Genomic DNA, 21956 nt, shown 5'->3' with positions numbered 1-21956 from the left:
TATCATGTGTACTGTGATTTCGATGTTGATTTCGCTGAAATCACGAAATGAGGTGATTTCATTTTTGTATGCGAAATCATGATAAATTTAGCTTGATTCCGCGCGAAATCACGAAACGCCTTCGAAATCACGAAACGACGCCGAATGTAAACCAAACATTACCATTAAAAAAGTAAAGGAACAAAGCTTATGAGTGCACCCCGATTCATATTAGCTCAATGATATAGGACCTACTGTTTATCGCCGTGTCCGAACGGCGTGTCTTAAGACACTACCTTGTAGAGCAGTTTTACATGGCTGAAATACTCAGGAAATGTCAGGGTATTTTGCCACCATTGAAAATGTTGATGTTGACTTGCCTCAAATACTCAAAGGTGCCAATGTAAATGAAGTTTTATCCGTATTGTGATTTACAAATCGTTTTACTTGTTGATGCCCTCCACAACACGAAACATGCGCGTAAAAAGTCACGAGTACTTGAATTGCGAATCTACTGAGTAACCACATTCGACGAATACCGAATTTTGTGTATATGAAAACGACGTTAAAAAGACACCAAGAACCCCAAAATAAGGAAAAATTTTTATTCTGATTGGAATTTGCAAAAATAAAACAATTTAAAAAAGAAATAAAAATTCAGTGTGTGATACCAGCCAATAGTTAACGGAAATTTTTGCAGAAAAACGCAACAATTAAAGAATAATGATAAATTGCAAGTGATTGGAATAAAGTGCTGCTAAAAAAATCGAAAATATAAGAAGAAAATAGCAAAAGAAGAAGAAACGAAAAAAGTATATTTTTGGTGTTGCTGTTTAAAATTTTTTGCTGAGCAAAAAGAGGAGCTACATTAGGAAGAAAGTGTGACAAACGAAAAAAAGTGAAATTCATTGCAAAAAAGAAAAAGTATAAAAGAAATTGAAAAAGTACATTTTTCTAAATATTCGTCGTTTGCATAAATAAAGAGGATCAACAGTACTTAAGCAACAAACAAAATGGTAAATAATTTTTTTTTTTAATTTTTTTTAAATTTATTTTTGTTAATTCATGTGAACAATGGGACAAAACGTCGAAACGAGACCAGAAAGACCATATGATGTACCAAAAGAAAAAGACCTTCTCTGTCCCCAACCACCAATGTGGGCCAGCCATCATCTCGCGGGGGATGGGGTGCAAAACCACAAAAAGAAGGCCAATAAATATAGGAATAGAAATAAAACAAACGCCAAACAGCCAGCCAGCCAACAAGCAAGCAACCACCATCACCACCTGCCACCTTGATTGTACATTGCAGCACACAGCAGTGAAAGAGACCAGCAAAACGAAATTATGTCGCAATCACATACACACCCCTTTATGAAATTACTTTTATTGTTACAAGAAAATCATTTTTCTTTAAATTTTACATATTTTTACTTAAGTTTTGAATCGTTTTGAAACAACATTTACCAAGAGCCTGGCTGGGCCTTGGTTAGTTCATTTTCCCTTCTCCTGATGACATATTTTCCTTTCGAGTTTGTTTTAGGTCCCTATCAAATTAACTGAAAATTTTTACCACAGTTAGTCTTTTGGGCCCGATCACAATACACTAACCATTTCTCTGTTTTGAAAAGTTATAACAAATAGGAGAAGAAGGCAACGTTATGGCCAAACATAAGGTAGTCTTAATGTAGGACCAGTAGGAAGTCTTTGGAGACGACCGGAATCGAGGTCTTGGAACACGACGGGTTTGCGCTATTATCTAGTATGGACACAGATAAAAATATATTTTGTTGTGTTCAGGACAATGACTCCAAAGAAATTGCCTTAAACCTACTTGACCCAAAAATTTTCTTATAAACAATAATATTTTTCAAAAGGCTTTCTCCTATGGGCAGTTGCTACGCGAACTAAATTTTGTTATAAATTATAGGTTTGTCCCAATAGCCTTCCTTCTGACGGGGATTAAAAACTTGCGCGAATACGAGATTTTTTGTGTTCAGGACAATGACACCTAGTGGTAAAAATTTCAGTAGTTACATTTACAATCACAGAACCTAAAGGAAAAAAGGGTGAAGGGCACAACGACCTATAGGAAAAAGGCAGGAGGAGGAGACAGTGAAGCATAGGGAGAGATTTAACTTGACCCAACCACCAGAGGCTAGGAGCGACCCTGACTCCGACAAAAATAAACACGATCGTTGTGGAAAACCCCAATATAGAGAATATCCAGAAGTAAGTGAGATTCAGCGACGAAAGTTTAAGAAGAACCAGACACGACAGCATAGAGAACATCGGGATGTTCCAATAAGACTCTCTCCACTTCCTCGGAAGCGGTGAAGAGGATAAGATCTTCTGAGGAACAAAACACCGCTAATCCGTGTAAGAAGAAAAACATCCTCCCAACATCAAATTACCCGAGAGCAAACTTCTTCAAACCCACGCGGAGGAAACTGTCCAAAGTATCCTTTGACAGAGAGCGACATGACAAGAAAAGATGCATATTACCTTCTAGAAGAGGAAGATGAACGCGGAGCCGCCATCTTCAAAGGTAGCAAAAATGCACTACATGGCCGAGCGTAGCTATACGGTGATCGATACAAGTGCTACCCAAAGACCATCAATAGGCCATCGAAAAAATTATCAATGATAAAAAAAGGTAGTCAGCAGTTTAGCAACACCCTGGGAAGGTGGCAAATTGAAACTGGCGCGGAAGATCGAAATACTTCCTCTGACCAAAGCGGCGATATACGTCAAGGGCAATGGCGACAAACTCGAAAAGGTGCGCAAGCTCGAAATCTTTGGTAAACACATGGAGGAGTTAGAGGATGGTACTCTCCTTGTTGTGGGACTTAACGATCTATCACTAACCAGTCTATCAAAGACAAAGGACACGGCGTACTACATCTCCATCGAAGTCAGCTTCAAAATTGGAAAGGCAAGGATCGGAGAAGAGGATGATGCCAAACAAAACAGCCAAGAGGTTAAACCACCGAGCAATACTGCAGGAGCTATGATTGACCTATGATCCATATAAACCTCCATCGGAGTGAAACCGGAACATAAGCCCTGATGGAGAAAATAAGTAAGGGTAGTATGCATATTGGGAATCACGGTGATGTAGTGGTAAGTACGGCTGCCTTGTACCCAGAAGGCCTGCGGTTCTCCCTGACTGGAACATCAAAACTTTTGACTGCGGCGGCAAATCCCCTCAGTGAAAATTTTCACTAATAGTAACAGAACTTTATATGTTTGTATGTTCTGGGTCCATCTCCAGTTCTATGAATGTGGCTGCTTCGATGGGATGTTGAGTGGGTTTGGAAGGGCAGTTGAAAAGTGAAACCTTTGCCGCATGATGCGCATATGTTTTGCACGTTGTCATCGATCCTTTCCCTATAGGAATTCAAACGGCTGCACCGTTCCGAGGGTATTTGAGCCAAAACTACTCTGGTTTGCCGTGGCAATTAACGCTCCTCAGCTGCGAGAGATGGGGGATGTTCTCCGAGGACCGCATTCACACGGTGGTTGTTTATGTGACTGCATCTATGTGAATGTTCTCTCTTGTAACGTTGCACCTCTCTTTCCAGATCATAAAGATCCTTCCTGACATGCCTGGGTGGGGGGGGTCCTATCCACCATATGGTTATTGGGATAGCTTTCACGGTAAAACCCGAGCAAGTACTGCAACGTAAGCATGCCATTGTGTTGGTGTACTGGAAGAATATTTGTCTCCTTATGTAGATGGTTCACTGACGACATGTGTTGCAGTTCTCAGGACGGTATTCTTACAGCTTTGAATAGTTTGCCATCGCATTGCACTTATATTCCCGGAGCATATTGGCGGCGCATAGCTTACCACTGGCCGACCTATCGTTTTGAATGTGCGCAACAACGTTACTTTATTTACACCCCAAGTACTGCCGGCTAGGGAATTGAGGTCCTTGTTGCAACATCTCAGCTTATCGCAGATAGCTGTGGCATGTGTGGACGACATGAACATGCTGTCGAATGTGACGCCTAAAATCTTGGGGTAGTTGGGGGGTCGGAATTCTACCATCGACCATGACATTCAACTCAGTGCTCACGTCTGCAGTCCATGTGTTCAACAGAGTGCCCGTAGATATAGTGGCGGGTATTTGCGTGGAAAAAGGCATCAGGGAAGATACCTTACGCCAAGATCTTACAATCACGTTACGATTTCAATGTCGTCTGGAACTGGCTGAATACAGGAGAGGTATAGGCTAAACAGTTTCGGAGACATCACCCGACCTTGGAGAGCTCCCTGTCTCACTCTACGGGACTTGGACTTTTTGTTACTAAATTTCACGTACGCCTGGTGTCCACACATATATATAATTGTTTATCCAATGTTTAAAACTTGGCCGGAGCATAGTCTGCTCGATGTCCTCAAACAGCGTGGATTGCTTGACAGTATCAAAAGTTTTTGATAAGTCAAGCGCCACCATCCCTGTTCTATCACACGGCTTTCTCTGGTTGGAGATGGCATGCGGCGCTGTTGTCGTGTTTTGCTGCTTACGAAACCTATGCAGATGATCGGCAACTAGATAGCTATTTCCGGGTCTTTGCTGGGCCACAAAAGCGAAATCGGTCTGTACGATTCCTTTGCTGGTATCCTTGCCTAGCTTCAGTAGCGGGACCACTCTGCCTATTTCTCAGAATCCGTGAAAGACTTTAGAGAGATCATCCAGCCACTACATATGGTGCCTATGGGGTTTTTACACCCTTCGGGCTGTTTACTCAAGAAGTATGGACTTGGCCCTGAAAAAAAATTTTAGCATCGTAATTGGCGCAGCGAATGCAAGTTGCTTCAACAAAAATCAAAGTGATTCGATATCAGGTCTTAAATTGAACTTATCCGGAATTTTGTGTGGGAGGTACCGGATGGAGTGGACAAATATTGTCCATATTTGAACCTCATCTATATCTGCTAGATATATTAGGATGTGTAAAGTATGGACCAATTCGGCCACTCCCTTCAGGAGTTACCGTACGAAAATTTTTTTCGAACATTTTTGAACTTTTGTGGGAGTGGACCGATATGGCTTATTTTCGAACTTAAACTATGTTTGGATAAAATATTACTAAGGCCAAATGTTGGACCGAATCGGCAGATCCGTTCTAGAGTTATCTTGGGCTCCAACCACCTCACACGGTGCCATAGGGGTTTTTGGCAACTTTCATGCTATTTTCTCAGGAAGTATGGACTTGCCCCTAATGAAACTTATACCGTCGTATGGGGGGCAGTGAATACAAGTTGCTAAAACAAAAATCAAAGCGTTTCGATAGATGGCCCTAAACTGAACTTTTCCAAAATTTTGTGTGGGAGGTACCCGAAGGAGTGGACCAATTGAGTCCATATTTAAATCTTATCTAAGTCTGGTACACATTTCAGGATGTGCAAAGTATGGACCAAATCGGTTACTCCCTTTAAGAGTTATCGTGCGCACAAATTTTCCGAGCATTTCCGAACTTTTGTGTGGGAGGTACCGGAAGGAGTGGACCGATATAACCCATCTTCGAACTTAAACTAAGTTTGAGCAAAATATTCCGAAAGCCAAAATTTGAACCGAATCAGTTCATCCGTTCGAGAGTTACCGTGCGCTCCAGCCAAACAGACAGACAGACGGACATTGCTCAATCGACTCCAAATTGTCTGAAACACATTTCGTCCAAACATACTTGGGGTCTAAAACCATTATTTCGATGAGGCACATTTTGCCCGTATGAAAGTGTATATACCCTCGTTAGCATAAATGCTGAGGGTATAAAAACACTACAAAACACTGATACTACTCGCGCTAATGTATGATTTCGGAGCCTGGGTACATGGGTAAGCAAATAACGCAGTACTCGATGTGTTTGAGAAAAAATCCTCTAAAGATCTACGTGTCAATATGCGCTGACGGTAAATATCGACTATACAACGACATCAATCAAACGTATCGGGATACAAGGATTGCGTTGGCTACACCATGCCATAAGAATGAGAAATTATGGACATTTTCTTAGTTCGGGCCAACAAAGTAGGTATTAACGTTTGACTCGTGATTTAGCCCGACAGACGGAGGAGAATAGGGTTAAATCGACTACAAACTTGGTCTAAGGATACTGGGTTCTAAAACCACTATTTCGATCAGGATGATGATCCAATCAAAGTGCATATACCATCTAATGAACACCCTCAACAACAACAACAACCCATTTTTAAACTTCTACTGACTAAGTATTGACATTTAGAATTCTTAATCGATCTTACAATGATCTAAAATTAAAAATTTCAACTTTTTTCTATTTTTATGTTAACCAAATAAATATTTATCTTCCGTTTTCTTTTTTTCAGGGAAATGAAACTTCTCTGCCCATGGAGATGTGCTCCAACTGTGAGTATTACAATACCATACTAAACATTATATGTGATTAATAATTTTTTGTTTATTAAATTATTTTTGTAGTTTGTAGTTTTTGATTCAGTTACACTAAGCGACAAAAAGTATTTCATTTTATCCATTACATTTAACAATTACTGGAAAATAATTTGTTCCTGAGAAAGTATCTAAATCAGAATTTCTGATACTTGTAAAATAATATCTACCATTCAAGTAATGATTAGCGTCGACATTTGTTGTACCGTATTATAAAAAAAACGTCTGGACATAAAGTCACAGTCAGCAACCGCATCATGTGATGAGACGACGACGAACGACTGACTATAATATAAACAAACTACTAGAAAAATACTATAACAAAAATACCATACAAAAAACATTTTTCTTTTTATGAATGAATGAAATTTAAACATTACTTTTGTTATTTTTATTTGCTGTTGTCATGTAGTATTGCAGAAGATTTGAAAAGAATAAAAACGAATATGAACAGGAAATTTGTCATATTACTACTAGCAGCGCAACATTAGACCTTTTTGTTATGATCGTTGTTGTTATTATTTTTATTAGCCATAGAGTATTTTCTATAATTAGAATATTAAGAAAATACATTTTGTTTTGTTAATATTTCGAACATGGCAGGGACATTGACTAGCTTGATTTGTCAAAAATGTCAATGTGTATATGTACATACAGTACTGGTCACAAATATTCACACAAAAGTGCATGTTATCCGTCAATATGTTTAGTGCCTGTTTCTCTAAGATGATTCGAATTCAAATTCCTTGGAATAACTGCCAAACTCCTGTTGTTGTGGAAATGTTTGCTTGATTGAAAATAAAAGCAATTCAAATATTTTATAAAAAGCAAACTTTGGTGAAACAGGCCATTACTCGTTGGTAGATATTAAAATTGGTTTTATTTGTAATTCTGACTATGAGGAAGATGCTTATACCCGGAGCCTTTCAGCTAGCAAGAGCATATACACTTTCATACGACCAAAACTGTGCCTCATGGAATAGCCCAGTCAAAATAGACATGCATATATAAATGGAAAATAGCAAAAATTTCCCACAACGCTGAATTTTGGTTGAGAGCTAGGGTTTACCATTAGAAGCAACGTCCTAAAACTCCCTCCCCATCGATCCCCAGCGCTATTAGGAACTAAAAAATAATAAATCACCAGGCTATGATCGCATACCTCCAGAAATATTAAAATGGTGCCCCGACAAAGTGGCTAAAATATTCCAACCACTCATAAAAAATCTGGGAAGAAGAAAATCTACCAGAACACTGGTTAGAGGGAATAATAATTCAAACCCTAAAAAAGATCAGTGTAAGAACTACAGAGCAATATAATATCACTGTTATCAATACCATCAAATATTCTGACACAAATAAAATATTCAAATAAAACCTTTTTCCGTATTACTCTTCGGGTGCGAAACCTGGTTGAAAACAGAATCCTTAAATGCAATGCTCAAGTCATTTAGAATATGGTGGCCAACTGTTATAAGCAATTCTGATCTCTACCAATCTCTACAAAGAAGAGAAAATGGAAGTGGATAGGGCACACGTTGAGGAAAAATAACGTTGACCAGATCTTCCCGGTCTTACTTCAAAGGGAAGTGGACTACATTTCGTCCATGCTGGTCAGAATTTTCAACGCGTGCATAAAATTTGTGTATACTCCCATAGCCTGGCAGGAGGCACGGGTGGTTTTTATACCCAAACCAGGTAAGGCAAGTTACACAGTACCAAAATCTTATCGCCCGATAAGTTTAACATCTTTTTATACCCTCAGCCCTTAGACTAAAGAGGGTATTTACACTTTGATACGTCCAAAAATGTGCCTCATCGAAATAATGGTTTTAGACCCCAAGTATGTTTGTACGATATCCGTTTCAGACAATTTTGAGTAGATCTAGCAATGTCCGTCCGTCTGTCTGTCTGTCTGTCTGGCTGGCTGGCTGGTGCGCACGATAACTCTCGAACGGATCAATCGATTCGGTTCAAATTTTGGGTATCGAAATATTTAGTCCAGATTTGATTTAAGTTCGAAGATGGGTTATATCGGTCCACTCCTTCCGGTACCTCCCCCACAAATGTTCAAAAATTGTCGCAAAACTTGTGCGCACGATAACTCTTGAAGGGAATAACCGATTTGGTTCATACTTTGCACATCGTGTAATTTCTACCAAACTTAGATGAGGTTCCAATATGGACTCAATCGGTTCACTCCTTCGGGTACCTCCCACACAAAATTTCGGAAAAGTTCAGTTTAGGACCTGGTCTCGAATCGCTTTGATACGACGCTGTAAGTTTCATTGGGGGCAAGTCCATACTTCCTGAGGAAATAGCCTGAAAGTTAGAAAAAAACCCTATGACACCGTGTGTAGTGGTTGGAGCGCAAGGTAACTTTCGAACGGATCCGCCGATTCGGTAAAAAAATTTGGCTTTCGTAATATTTTGTCCAAACTTAGTTCAAGTTCAAAGATGGATTATATCGGCCCACTCCTTCCGGTACCTCCCCCACAAAAGTTCGAAAATGTTGGGAAAATTTGTGCGTACGATAATTCTTGAAGGAAGTAACCGCTTTGGTCCATACTTTGCACGTTATAAAATTTCTACCAGACATAGATGAGGTTCCAATATGGACTCAATCGGTAAACTCCTTCGAGTACCTTCCACACAAAATTTCGGAAAAGTTCAGTTTAGGACCTGCTCTCGAATCGCCTTGGTTTTTGTTTTAACATCTTGTATTCACTGTCCCCTATATGAAGGTACAAGTTTCCTCAGGGGCAAGTCCATACTTCCTGAAAAAATAGCCTGAAAGTTGAAAAACAAACCCTATGACACCATGTTTATGGGTGGAAGCACAAGATAATTCTCGAACGGAAATGCCCATTCCGGCCAAAATTTGGCCTTCGTAATATTGTTTCCAAACTTACTTTAAATTCGTAGATAAGCCATATTGGTCCACTCCTTCTGGTACCTACCCCACAAAAGTTTTTGGTCCATACTTTACACATTCTCATAATATCTACCAGATATAGATCAGGTTCGAATATGAACTATATTTGTCCACTCCATCCCGTACCTCCCACACAAAATTTTGGATAGGTTCACTTTAAGACCTGCTATTGAATCACTTTGATTTTCGTTGAAGCAACTTACATTCGCTGCCTCAATTACGATGGTAAAAGTTGTTTCAGGGGCAAGTCCATACTTCTTGAGAAAACAGCCGAAGGGTGTAAAAACCCCCTTTGGCACACCCATGGTCTATGTCGGTCCATTCCTTTAAGTACCTTTTCCGCAAAATTTTTGAACTTTAATCCTAATCAACATTTTTGTCGGTTCATACGACCAAAATTTTGAAACCCCCTAAATACATAAGTTTTTTGTGAAAAAAGTGTTTCAATTTGCACAGGCTGAGGGTATATCTCTGTCGGCAAAGCCGACTGATACTTTTTTACTTGTTTACTCAAGACAATGGAACGGACAGTCGATACCATGATCAAGAGCAAAAAATTTTATCGTTTCTTCCGTGGGTCACTACCATAAATACAGTGCCCGAAATAAACATAGGTTCACATGTAAATTAGTAATTTTTTCATAATTCAGATGACTTTTATAGGATTTTATAATTTTGTATTTTGGAGTTGGGCATTCCCCATGATGTCAATATATCAGTTATTTGGTTTTGCGACAAAATAAAAATTTAAAAAATTTTTTCCTTATTTTAGGTGCGAAATAATTATAGGATCAGGGCAATTTTTGCGGATTTACACCTATAAATTTGAGGAAAACTTTTTACAAATCGTTGTTTTTTTAGATCGCCGATGTCCAACGAGTGATTTAGTTTAGAAGTTGTCTCCGAATTATTTTCAAAATGCAGATTTGTTCAACACTTTAAAGCAGTTTTCAAGAAACAAATTTTTAACGTGGGAGAGGAGATGAATCTGTGGTTGTCAGAGGCAAGGATCATTTCAAATTGCATGAAAAGAGTAACAATCAAACAACTAAATCCAATTTTTTAAAAGGTTTCATAAATTGGGCGCAAAATTTGAACATCAAAAAAGTCTGGAGGGTTGTCCAACACCACTTTGACGGCAAGAATCGCTTATTTTTCCCATTTATTGGAGTTAAAATAAGTTTGCATCTCAAAACAACCGTCAACGTGATCTTCCGGTATCGAAAATGCGACGTAAACAAACGTTAGTAAGCTAAAATCGACCTAGGAAGAATACAAAAATTGCCAAGGAAAACAGCATCGAGCCTGAAGAAGAACAGACGTAGATTTAGGTAAAAATGCTTATGAAAAATGGATGGTAAATTGTTTGAGTAATAGAAAAAATCAATCCTAGCCATTTTGCATGAGAGTTCACAGAATTTTTAGTCGAAATCTGGCGGTTTTCTTTTTTGGGCTCGGTTGCAGTTTTACTTGGCATTTTTTGTATTCTTCCTTGGTCGATTCGAGCTTACTAACGTTTGTTTACCTCGCATTTTCGATACCTGATGATCAAGTTTACTGTTGTTTTGAGATGCAAAATTGTTTTAACTGCAATAAATGGGAAAAATAAGCGATTCTTGCCGTCAAAGTGGCGTTAAAGAACCCTCCAGACTTTTTTGACGTTGAAATTTGCGCCCAATTTATGAAACTTTTTTAAAAAACTGGATTTAGTTTTTTGATTGATACTCTTTTCATGCAATTTGAAATGATCCTTGCCTCTGACAACATCCTCTCCCACGTTAAAAATTTGTTTCTTAAAAACTGCTTTAAAGTGTTGAACAAATCTGCATTTTGAAAATAATTCGCGGACAACATCTAAACTAAATTACTCGTTAGACATCGGCGATCTAAAAAAACAACGATTTGTAAAAAGTTTTCCTCAAATTTATACCTGCAAATCCCCAATAATTGCCCTGAACCTATCATTATTTCGCACCAAAAATAAGGGAAAAAAATTTAAAATTTTACAAATTTTTATTTTGTCGGAAAATAAATTAATTGATATATTGATGTTATGGGGAGTGTCCAACTCCATAATACAAAATTATAAAATCCTATAAAAGTCATCGCAATTATGAAAAAAATAAAAATTTACATGTGAACCTATGTTTATTTCGGGCACTGTAGTCTACTAAGGTCCTTAACCAAGGAAGGATTTGTACCAGTCTGTTATGCAGACGACGTTATAATACTTCTAAGGGGAAAGAATTCAAATCAACTTTGCAGGAGAGCCGAAGCGGCTCTAAATATAGCTTACAACTGGGCTAGACCAAGAGGTCTTAATGTTAACCCGGGAAAAACAGGGCTCCGTCGAAGAACCAGTTTTCCTGAATAAGACATTAACTATATCTCCAACAGTTAAATATCTGGGGGTAATTCTAGATAGGAAACTCAAATGGAAAAACCATATTCAGGAAAGGGCTGCCAAAGCACACAGATGTTGGTCAACTTGTAGAAGGGCGGGTTATAGGCTCAAAATGGGGTTTTAATCCTAGAATGATACACTGGCTATACAGAAGCGTAATAAGACCGATTCTTACTTACGCATCTGTTGTATGGTGGACAGCTATGGACAAAAAGTTCAATGTGGAAACATTGCAAAGAGTCCAAAGAATGTGCTGCCTAGGCATTAGCGGGGCGATGAGGACTACACCAACTAGGGCTTTAGAGACAATTCTATTTGTCCACCCGATAGAAATACAGGTAAGGTATGAAGCAGCCATCGCGGCTATAAGACTGAAAGCGGTGAGCGAGTGGATCGAAAGAGACCACAAAACATACCACCAATGCATATTACGGTTCACAACGGGTGAATCTATAAATCAAATAGTATCGGATACCAGAATCAAGTGAAGTAGCTCTGTGTGAAGTTCTAATACCGGACAGAGATATGTGGATCGATGGAACCCTTGCACAGATTTCCGCTGGAAGCTGCGGGTTTACGGACGGGGCTGTGTTAGGGGGGAGAACGGGACTGGGTCTTTATATCGTAGACACGGAAACGAGGATCTTCCTTCGTCTGCCGGATCATAACACGATCCTCCAGGCCGAAATCCGAGCGATCACAGAATGTCTGAACTGGTTTAAAACAAATACAGGGCCACCACTCACAGTTAACATCCTTACGGATAGTAAAGCAGCAATTAGAGCTATAACAAGTAAGGCAACAATATTGAAAACTGTCTTAGAGTGTAAAAATTCAATTAACGACTATTCCCATTATGGCTCGGTAAACATTATATGGGTACCAGGACACATAGGGATTACGGGAAACGAAGTAGCAAACTTCTTGGCAAAACAAGCCAGGGAGCTACCTACAGTAAGTCTAGACAATGTCAAACCTTTAAAGGCGGCGCATATAGAACTAAAAGCTTGGGCAAAGAATGCTCATGTATCCCTATGGAATAACCAGGAAAAGGGAAAAACTACAAAAATCCTATGGGGAAACCCAGACCAGGACAAAACAAGTGACCTCCTAGTGATGAGTAAAAAGGATATCAGTAGACTGATCGGTGTCCTCACAGGGCATCTAGGACTACAAGCGCATCTGCACAGGATAGGCTGTGCAGAGAATAGTGAATGCAGGGCATGTGACCCTGGCCACTGCCAGGCTTTCACAAACTTGAGAACTCAACTAATGGGAAACGACATAATTACAGGACTCGACCATATCAAGGACATCGGGTTCAAAAACTTGAGGGACTACGTCAATGTGACGGAACTCCTAAACTAGCAACAACAACTTCCAGGACACATAATATTAGAGCACACAGCAGGCCTCTTCTGGCTTAAGTGTATGTCCTTTCTTTTTAAGGACATGTGGTGATCTTGAATCACCCCTCTTCTCAACCTAACCTAACCATGTCTTGTGAAGGAGTTAGAATGCACAGGAAAATCATGGAGCAAAATAAAAGCAATTGCAAATGAAAGATCATACTGGAGGATGTTTGTAGAGGCCGTATGTTCCTCAATGAGTTAAGCGGAAAAGAAGAAGATGATAATATTTTGCACAATCTTAGTTTAAGCTCGAAAATGGGTCATATCGGTCCACCTTTTAGGGTATCCCCCTTCACAAAAGTTAATCTTTTGTGTGTTAAGTGCAGTTTAATGCATGTTCAAGGATCCTTTGGGCATGTTACTGAAGGTAAAAAGTCCATACTTCCTAATATATTGGTTCAAAAGCTCTAAATCAGCAATGGGCAAGCAACAAACATCCGTACATACTTTCCTATGTTCATAAGCATAGAGAAGAAGAACAGAAGAACATGTGCATTATAGGCAACATCGTGTACATTCGTTCGGTTGAGGCATTTGTTTATGTTTAACACAATACATAGCCTTTAATAGTGATGTAGTTGTTGTTGTAGCAGCTTGTAATTATATGTGTATATCTTCATTTTATTGATTTGGCTCTGCCTCCAACTCCAAGCTCAGAAAGAACGTAACATGGATAGGATTGGTCCAAAGTGAGGGTGGGTTTAGGTGACTTGGGTTGGCTGGGCAGTTGAAAAGGTGATCCCGCGACGGCCCTTTCTTTGTACCAGATTGACCAGAGGAAACATCATCGCGGTCCGGGACCGTCATCTCAGCAACTACATTTTCGTTGTTGTTGTTGTAACAGTGTTATTTTTGTTATGTTTATTTGTTCGTTCCTCTGTTCAATCTGGCTCTGGGTCTATCTCCAGTTCAAGAAAAGTGGCTGCTTCGATGGGATGTAGCCATAGATCCACTGGAGTTAGATGTGTAGGTTTGGCGGGGCAGTTAAAAAGGTGTTGTGTGTCGTGCGGGCCCATGCCGCATACTGGGCAGATGTCTTGCACGGTGCGATCGATTTCCGCCCAATAAGAATTTAGGCGACTGCAATATCCCGAGCGTAGTTGGGCCAAAACTACTCTAGTTTGTCGTGGCAGCTGACGCTCCTCAGCTGCGATAGATGGAGGATGTACTCCAAGTACTTTATTCACACTATAATTGCTTAAGGCCTTAGCAACTGCGTCCGTGTGAATGCTATTCAATCCTGCTTGATATGCTTGTTGATCTAGGGGTTCTCTCCTGTATCGTTGGACCTCTCCCTCTAGAGCATGGATATCCTTCCTGATCTCCCTGAATGGGCCGGGCCTACCCACAAGATGGTGATTGGGATGGCTCACACGATAACATCCAAGCAGGTACTGCAACGAAAGCATCTCATTGTGTTGCTTTACAGGAAGAATTTTTGCCTCCTCATGTAGATGGTCCACTGAAGATTTGAGGAGGCACCCTGTCGCTGTTCTCAGGGCTGCATTTTGGCAAGTTTGAATCTTTTTCCAGCTCGGGGACCAGACTGGAGCCGCATAGCTTACCACAGACCGACCTATCGCGTTATATGTGGTCAACAAGGTTTCTTTATCTGCACCCCAAGTGCTGCCGGCCAGGGAATTGAGGACCTTGTTCCTACTTTTCAACTTGTCGCAGATAGCTGTGGCGTGTGCGCACGACGTGAATGTAGTGTCGAATGTGACCCCTAAAATTTTAGGGCAGTTTGTGGTCGGAATTCTGCTACCGTCGACCACGACATTCAACTCACGTCCAAACTGCGCTGTCCATGTGGTGAACAGAGTGGCTGTAGATTTTGTGGGGGAAATCTGCATATTCCTCGAATGGAAAAAGGTGGTAAGATCAGTTAAATAGTTGTTCAGTCTCTCACAGATGTCATCAGGATAGGTACCCGACGCCAAGATCGTGCAATTATCCGCATACGTCACGATCTCAATGCCGTCTGGAGGGGGTGGAATACAGGAGATGTAGAGGTTAAACAGTTCCGGAGATATCACCCCACCTTGGGGAACTCCCTGTTTCACTCTACGGGGTTTGGACTTCTTATTCCTGAATTCCACGTACGACTGGCGTCCACACATATAGTTGACTATCCAACGTTTCAAGCTTGGCCGGAGGGTTGTCTGCTCAATGTCCTCAAACAGCGTGGAGTGCCTGACTGTATCAAAGGCTTTTGATAAGTCAAGAGCCACCATCACTGTTCTATCGCACGGCCGTCTCTGGTTGAGTCCTCTACAGATATATGTGGTAATGGCGTGCAGCGCTGTTGTCGTGCTGTGCTGCTTACGGAATCCATGTTGATGATCGGCAACTTGATAGCTATTTCTGATACTGGGGAGGATCAAGGCCTCAAGTGTCTTTGCTACGGGCGACAAAAGCGAAATCGGTCTGTACGATTCACTTTTGCTGGCATCCTTGCCTGGCTTCCGTAGTGGGACCACCCTGCCCATTTTCCAGACTTCGGGAACAACGAGGGTGGCTAGCGACAAGTTGAAGACTTTGGTGAGATACTCGACTCCCGGCTCATCCAGCTGCTTCAACATTACCATGGAGATTCCATCAGGGCCCAACGCTTTGGATGATTTAGCGTTCCTGATGGCATTGGCAACATCATCCATTGTAAATTGTGGTGGTTCATCCTCGGCAGGAAGAGATCTGATGCGACGTAATACTCTTCTCTTCGCCCTGTCACTCTCGGGATGCTCGACAAACTGTCGATTGAAATTACTTGCGCACCTCTTCGGGTCAATCAACGTAACGTCGCCAAACGTGACTGAGGTCCTATCTTCCCTTCTTCCAGGGTTCGAGACCGTTGCCCACAATTCACCTATACCGGCTCCAATGTTGCAGCTCTTCAGATGATTTAACCATTTGTTCCGCTTATGCTCGCCGACCAGCCTGTTAACTTCCAGTGTCAGCTCCCTGACTCTGGGGTCATTGGGGTTGATACGACGAAGCTCATCACGCTCGTTTGCTAATCCCGTCGCCTCTGCTGGGAAATTTGGTCTTACTTCGGGTATTCGACCAGCAGGGATATGGCGAGCGGCTGCAGCAGTGATGATGTCCCGGAACGTCCTTTCCGCTACCCGAACATCAGAAGGATTGGGCAATTCTCTGAAGCGGTGATTGGTGAACTCTCTGAAACTCGGCCAATCAGCTTTTTTATGATTGACGAACGTGCGGCGTTCAGAGGTGATGAAGTCGGGTGGTCTGCTAATGGAGACAATTATGGGGAGATGGTCTGATCCAAGGGAAATGACGGGTTGCCAGGTAACGTCATTTGTCAGACCAGGTGACGCGATGGTTATGTCAGGCGAACTATGACACTCTCCTCTAATTCTGGTAGGGGCGTCCTCATTGACCGTGCAAAACGTAGAGCTATCAATCTGCTCAGCCAGCGCTGTACCTCTCTGGTCGTTTCCGAGGGCCGAATGCCACATCTCATGATGCGCATTAAAATCCCCCAGGACCAGACGATTATGACCTTGCAAGAGCGGGCTAATGTCAGGCCTATAATCATGGATACAGCTATTTCTCGGCGGGATGTATACATTCAGCAACTCTATCTCGGCAGCTCCACACCTGACTGCTACCCCCATACATTCCATGTATGGGTCATTAGAGACAGGCTCAAGCGAGATAGGTCTGTATTGGACAGACTGGTGCAATAGGAAAGCCAATCCCCCACCTCCACTTCTGGTGCGATCTTTCCTCAGAACATTGTAACCATCGCAATGCTCTAAGCTGTGGTTGTTGTTCAGCTTGGTTTCCTGCACCGCCGCGACCTTGATGTTCTTCCGACTCATAAAATCTACTATCTCCTCGATCTTACCTCGGAGTCCATTGCAATTCAATTGCAAAAAGGCTGCATTTTCGGGGATTGGGACAACAACGGCTGGTGTTAAAGGCTGCGTGTGTGGTTGTTGTCGAGGGGACTGCGGGGGAGTTTTGTAATCAGACGACGAGGGAGTCTCGTAATCCGACGACGACTCACTGGGAACTGTGTTCACACAGCATGCAGCAACATAGTCCCTGTCGTAGTCCCTCACGTGGACGAGTCCAGAGCAACCCCTTAGATGCACCCACTCCTGACATCTATTGCATCTCACCGAAGATTGGATGTGGGTGAAGATGCGAATGTGACAAACTGAGCACAGATATATTGGTCCTGGGTTTTCTTCCGTCCCGGCTCGGACCAATAGAATTCGGAGCAGGCATTCCGGGATATGCTGCTCCCAACACAGAAAAACGAAACAAATACGAACATGTACACACTGAGGTGGCAGCCGCTGGCCGGAACATTGGTTTTGTGTTGTTCCGGGTCAATCCGGTACGAAAGAACCCGCTGCCGTGGGATTGACTACATTCACTACATTTTCGTGTTCGTCTTTAATTGTGATGTTGCCCGTTGGGTCCCATATCATTGAGCTAATATGAATCGGAGTGCACTTAATGATAGGAGAGAAGTTTTCCTTGTGCCTTCGGGGATGTTTCTGTAAAGACTACCTTCTGGTCGTCTATAAAGACACTCTTCTGTTCGTCTATAAAGACACTCTTCTGTTCGTCTATAAATATTCCCCTCTCGATGTATATAAAGATTCCTTTCTGGTAGTCTAAAAAGACTCCTTCTGTTTGTCTATAAAGACTACCTTTTGTTCGTCTATAAAAACTCTCTTTTGTTGTCTTTATAGACGATCAAAAAAAGTCTATTACTTTCTGGCTGTCTATAAAAACTCCCTTCTGATCGTCTATAAAAACTCCGTTCTGGTCGTCTAGAATGACTTTCTTTTGGACGTCTATAAAGACTTCCTTCTGGCCTGCTATAAAGACTGCCTTCTGGTCGTCTATAAAGACTCCCTTCTAGTCGTTTATAAAAACTCTCTCCTAGTCGCCTATATAGACTTCCTTCTAATCGTCTATAAAAACTCCCTTTTAGTCGCCTATAAAGACTACTTTCTGGTCGTCTATAAATAGTACCTATTGGTCCTCTATAAAGACTCCCTTCTGTCGTCTATAAAGACTACCTTCTTCTGATCTATAAAAACTCCCTTCTGGTCGTCTAGAATGACTCTCTTTTGGCCGTCTATAAAGACTTCCTTCTGGCCTTCTGTAAAGACTGCCTTCTGGTCGTCTATAAGGACTCCCTTCCAGTCGTCTATAAAAACTCCCTCTTAGTCGCCTATAAAGACTACCTTCTGGTCGTCTATAAAGACTCCCTTCTAGTCGTCTATAAAAACTCTCTTTTAGTCGCCTATATAGACTACCCTCTGGTCGTCTATAAATACTACCTTTTGGTCCCCTATAAAGACACCCTTCTGTCGTCTATAAAGACTACCTTCTGATCTTCTATAAAAACTCCCTTCTGGTCGTCTAGAATAACTCTCTTTTGGACGTCTATAAAGACTTCCTTCTGGCCTTCTGTAAAGACTGCCTTCTGGTCGTCTATAAAGACTCCCTCCTAGTCGTCTGTAAAAACTCCCTTTTAGTAGCCTATAAAGACTACCTTCTGGTCGTCTATAAAGACTACCTTTTGGTCCTCTATAAAGACTCCCTTCTGTCGACTATAAAGACTACCTTCTTCTGATCTATAAAAACTTCCTTCTGATCGTCTAGAATAACTCTCTTTTGGACGTCTATAAAGACTTCCTTCTGGCCTTCTGTAAAGACTGCCTTCTGGTCGTCTATAAGGACTCCCTTCCAGTCGTCTATAAAAACTCCCTCTTAGTCGCCTATAAAGACTACCTTCTGGTCGTCTATAAAGACTCCCTTCTAGTCGTCTATAAAAACTCCCTCTTAGTCGCCTATAAAGACTACCTTCTGGTAGTCTATAAAGACTCCCTTCTAGTCGTCTAGAATAACTCTCTTTTGGACGTCTATAAAGACTTCCTTCTGGCCTTCTGTAAAGACTGCCTTCTGGTCGTCTATAAAGACTCCCTCCTAGTCGTCTGTAAAAACTCCCTTTTAGTTGCCTATAAAGACTACCTTCTGGTCGTCTATAAAGACTACCTTTTGGTCCTCTATAAAGACTCCCTTCTGTCGACTATAAAGACTACCTTCTTCTGATCTATAAAAACTCCCTTCTGGTCGTCTAGAATAACTCTCTTTTGGTCGACTTCCTTCTGGCCTTCTATAAAGGCTGCCTTCCGGTCGTCTATAAAGACTCCCTTCTAGTCGTCTATAAAAACTCTCTTTTAGTCGCCTATATAGACTACCCTCTGGTCGTCTATAAATACTACCTTTTGGTCCTCTATAAAGACACCCTTCTGTCGTCTATAAAGACTACCTTCTGATCTTCTATAAAAACTCCCTTCTGGTCGTCTAGAACAACTCTCTTCTGGACGTCTATAAAGACTACCTTCTGACTGGTCGTCTATAAAGACTCTCTTCTGGTCGTCTATAAAAACTCCCTTTTAGTCACCTATAAAGACTCCCTTCTGGTCTTCTATAGAAACTCCCTTCTCGTCGTCTATAATAATTCTATTCTGATTGCCTTAAAAAACATCGTTCTAGTCGTCTTTAAGCACTCCCTTCTATTGGTGTATGCATACTCCGTTTTGGCAGTCATTTTTAGGGAAGACCTTCTCATCATTTATAAAGTCTATAAATCTATTGATTATAAAGTCATCTATAACAACTCCCTTTTGGAATATCTTTATGAAAAATACACAATTGTAGGTTCTTTATTAACAGTATTCTTAATTTACAAGTCTTTAATGTCTTTCTTTTCTCATTTATTTTCTGTCTTGCAGTCGATGCCGATGAGATTCGTCGTTTGGGTAAACGTTTTCGCAAACTTGATTTGGACAATTCGGGTGCCTTGAGCGTAGATGAATTTATGTCATTGCCAGAATTACAACAGAATCCGCTGGTGCAACGTGTCATTGATATTTTCGATGCGGATGGCAATGGTGAAGTAGATTTTAAGGAATTCATACAAGGTGTATCACAATTTAGCGTTAAAGGCGATAAACTGTCAAAGTTACGCTTTGCATTTCGTATATACGATATGGACAATGATGGTTACATATCGAATGGTGAACTGTTTCAGGTGAGTTGAAATTTTCACAATAGAAGGTAAAATTAAAAACCAACAGAATTTCCTTTTTCTTCTTTTAGGTCTTAAAAATGATGGTAGGCAATAATCTCAAGGATACGCAATTACAACAAATTGTGGATAAAACAATTTGTTTTGCCGATAAGGATGAGGATGGTAAAATTTCATTTGATGAATTCTGCTCGGTGGTCGGTAATACAGATATACACAAAAAAATGGTTGTTGACGTTTAAATTCTATTTTTTTGCAAAACGTCGCTTTTATATATATTACAACAACAAAACAGAAACAACAAAAACAAATTATATTTACTTAATGAAGAAACCCAAAAAAGAAAACACTTCTGAATCCCATTACTATCACCAACTCCACCAGCTCCTCAAAACGTCCCTTAACAACTACATCACCGAATTTCTATTCAAACCTTTTTCAAGTTGTAACTTCCTTACTCTCACTCTCTCTAAACACCAATTCATTATCACAATATCATCATTATCAAAAAAAAAAAAAAAGAGAAATAAAAATTTCGCGCGTTCCCTTTTTTCACAAAAGAAAACTATATACTTAACTAATATTTACAATACATATATACATAAACATATATTTTTAATTGTATTTTTTGCTAAGAGATAAAAGTTAAAATTAATTAAAAAAAAAATTATCACAATTCTTAAAAAATTTATATTTATAAAAATAACAACAACAATGAAAATCAAATTCAATTTTTTAGCAAAACTTAAAACACAAACAAAAAAATCAATCTTCTTTTTATATAACAAAAAAATCTCCAATGTCAAATTTCAACAAAGCTGCGGTCACATTTAATTTATTCGAATTTCGTTTTTTAATTTTAAATTAAATTATTTCTCTTTGTAACTTCAAATTTGTAAAATTTTTGTTAACTAAATTTTAAATTTCGAATTTTTTGTTAACAATCTATACTCTCTAACCCATTTCTCTCTCTCTCCTTCTCCATTACTTGTTCCTTTCTTCTTATTTAAGTCCCTATCCCCTAAACACAAGTTTCTTTAATAAAAAACAATATTTTTTTTAAATTAATTTATTTTGTTTAAACATGTTTTTTGCTCTTTTTTAAGGTTAAGTTTGTTAAAGTCTTTATAATGATTTGTTAAGCATAAAAAATAAAATAAAAAGAAATGTTTAATAATAAAAAGAAACTACCAAAAATCATAATTTAACAAATCAGCTTAAATGAATAACAACAAAACAACAACAACAAACATAATGTGCAGTAATTTACTTTATTTAAAACAAACAATACAACAACAACATTAACTTCCATAAAAGGAGTATTACCAAAAAGAAATAAACTAAAAAAACAACAAACAAACATCTCTTATAGTAAATCTACAACATTAAATTTTTAACTAAATCGACAACAACAACTATCAGCAATAAACGAACTTATGCATAACAACAACAACAACAAAATACTACATACACCACATACATCAAAACTTCATAAAATTTAATAATTTTAATTAAAATAAAAAAAATATGGAATTAATAATAAAACCACACCAAAACTCTCTCAAAATTGCCCAGTTTTCAATACTTAATAACACAAAAGAAGAAATCAAAGTTAAATAAATCTTTGGAATACCATAAAGCAGCAGCAAATAAACTATCCCCCAAAATGATAATGGCCAGATTTGGTTTGGCGACTCATGGC

At 39.9% G+C, this 21956-nt stretch overlaps 1 protein-coding gene across 1 annotated transcript; it reads left to right on the top strand.

Annotated features, from left to right (window-relative positions):
* Positions 1–299: 299 nt before the first annotated feature.
* CanB2 (Calcineurin B2) lies at positions 300–21441 on the top strand. Its single transcript, XM_073992293.1, has 4 exons — positions 300–995; positions 6338–6377; positions 19959–20257; positions 20326–21441. Exons 1-4 carry the CDS (start codon positions 993–995, stop codon positions 20494–20496), a joined length of 513 nt encoding a protein of 170 aa, XP_073848394.1. The 5' UTR covers positions 300–992; the 3' UTR covers positions 20497–21441.
* The last annotated feature ends 515 nt before the right edge of the window (positions 21442–21956 follow it).

This window comes from Musca autumnalis, unplaced genomic scaffold (genome assembly GCF_047663935.1).
Source record: "Musca autumnalis isolate F117 unplaced genomic scaffold, ASM4766393v1 scaffold_5, whole genome shotgun sequence".
NCBI lineage: Eukaryota > Metazoa > Arthropoda > Insecta > Diptera > Muscidae > Musca > Musca autumnalis.
The sequence above is the reverse complement of the archived record's forward strand: the minus strand, read 5'-3'. Positions and strand labels throughout refer to the sequence as shown.

Bases quoted from the DNA above. Each gene is read 5' to 3' on its own strand.
- CanB2 (XM_073992293.1), top strand. The intron at 6,378-19,958 runs GTGAGTATTACA...TCTGTCTTGCAG, and splicing joins CATGGAGATGTGCTCCAACT to TCGATGCCGATGAGATTCGT. The intron at 20,258-20,325 runs GTGAGTTGAAAT...TTCTTCTTTTAG, and splicing joins CGAATGGTGAACTGTTTCAG to GTCTTAAAAATGATGGTAGG.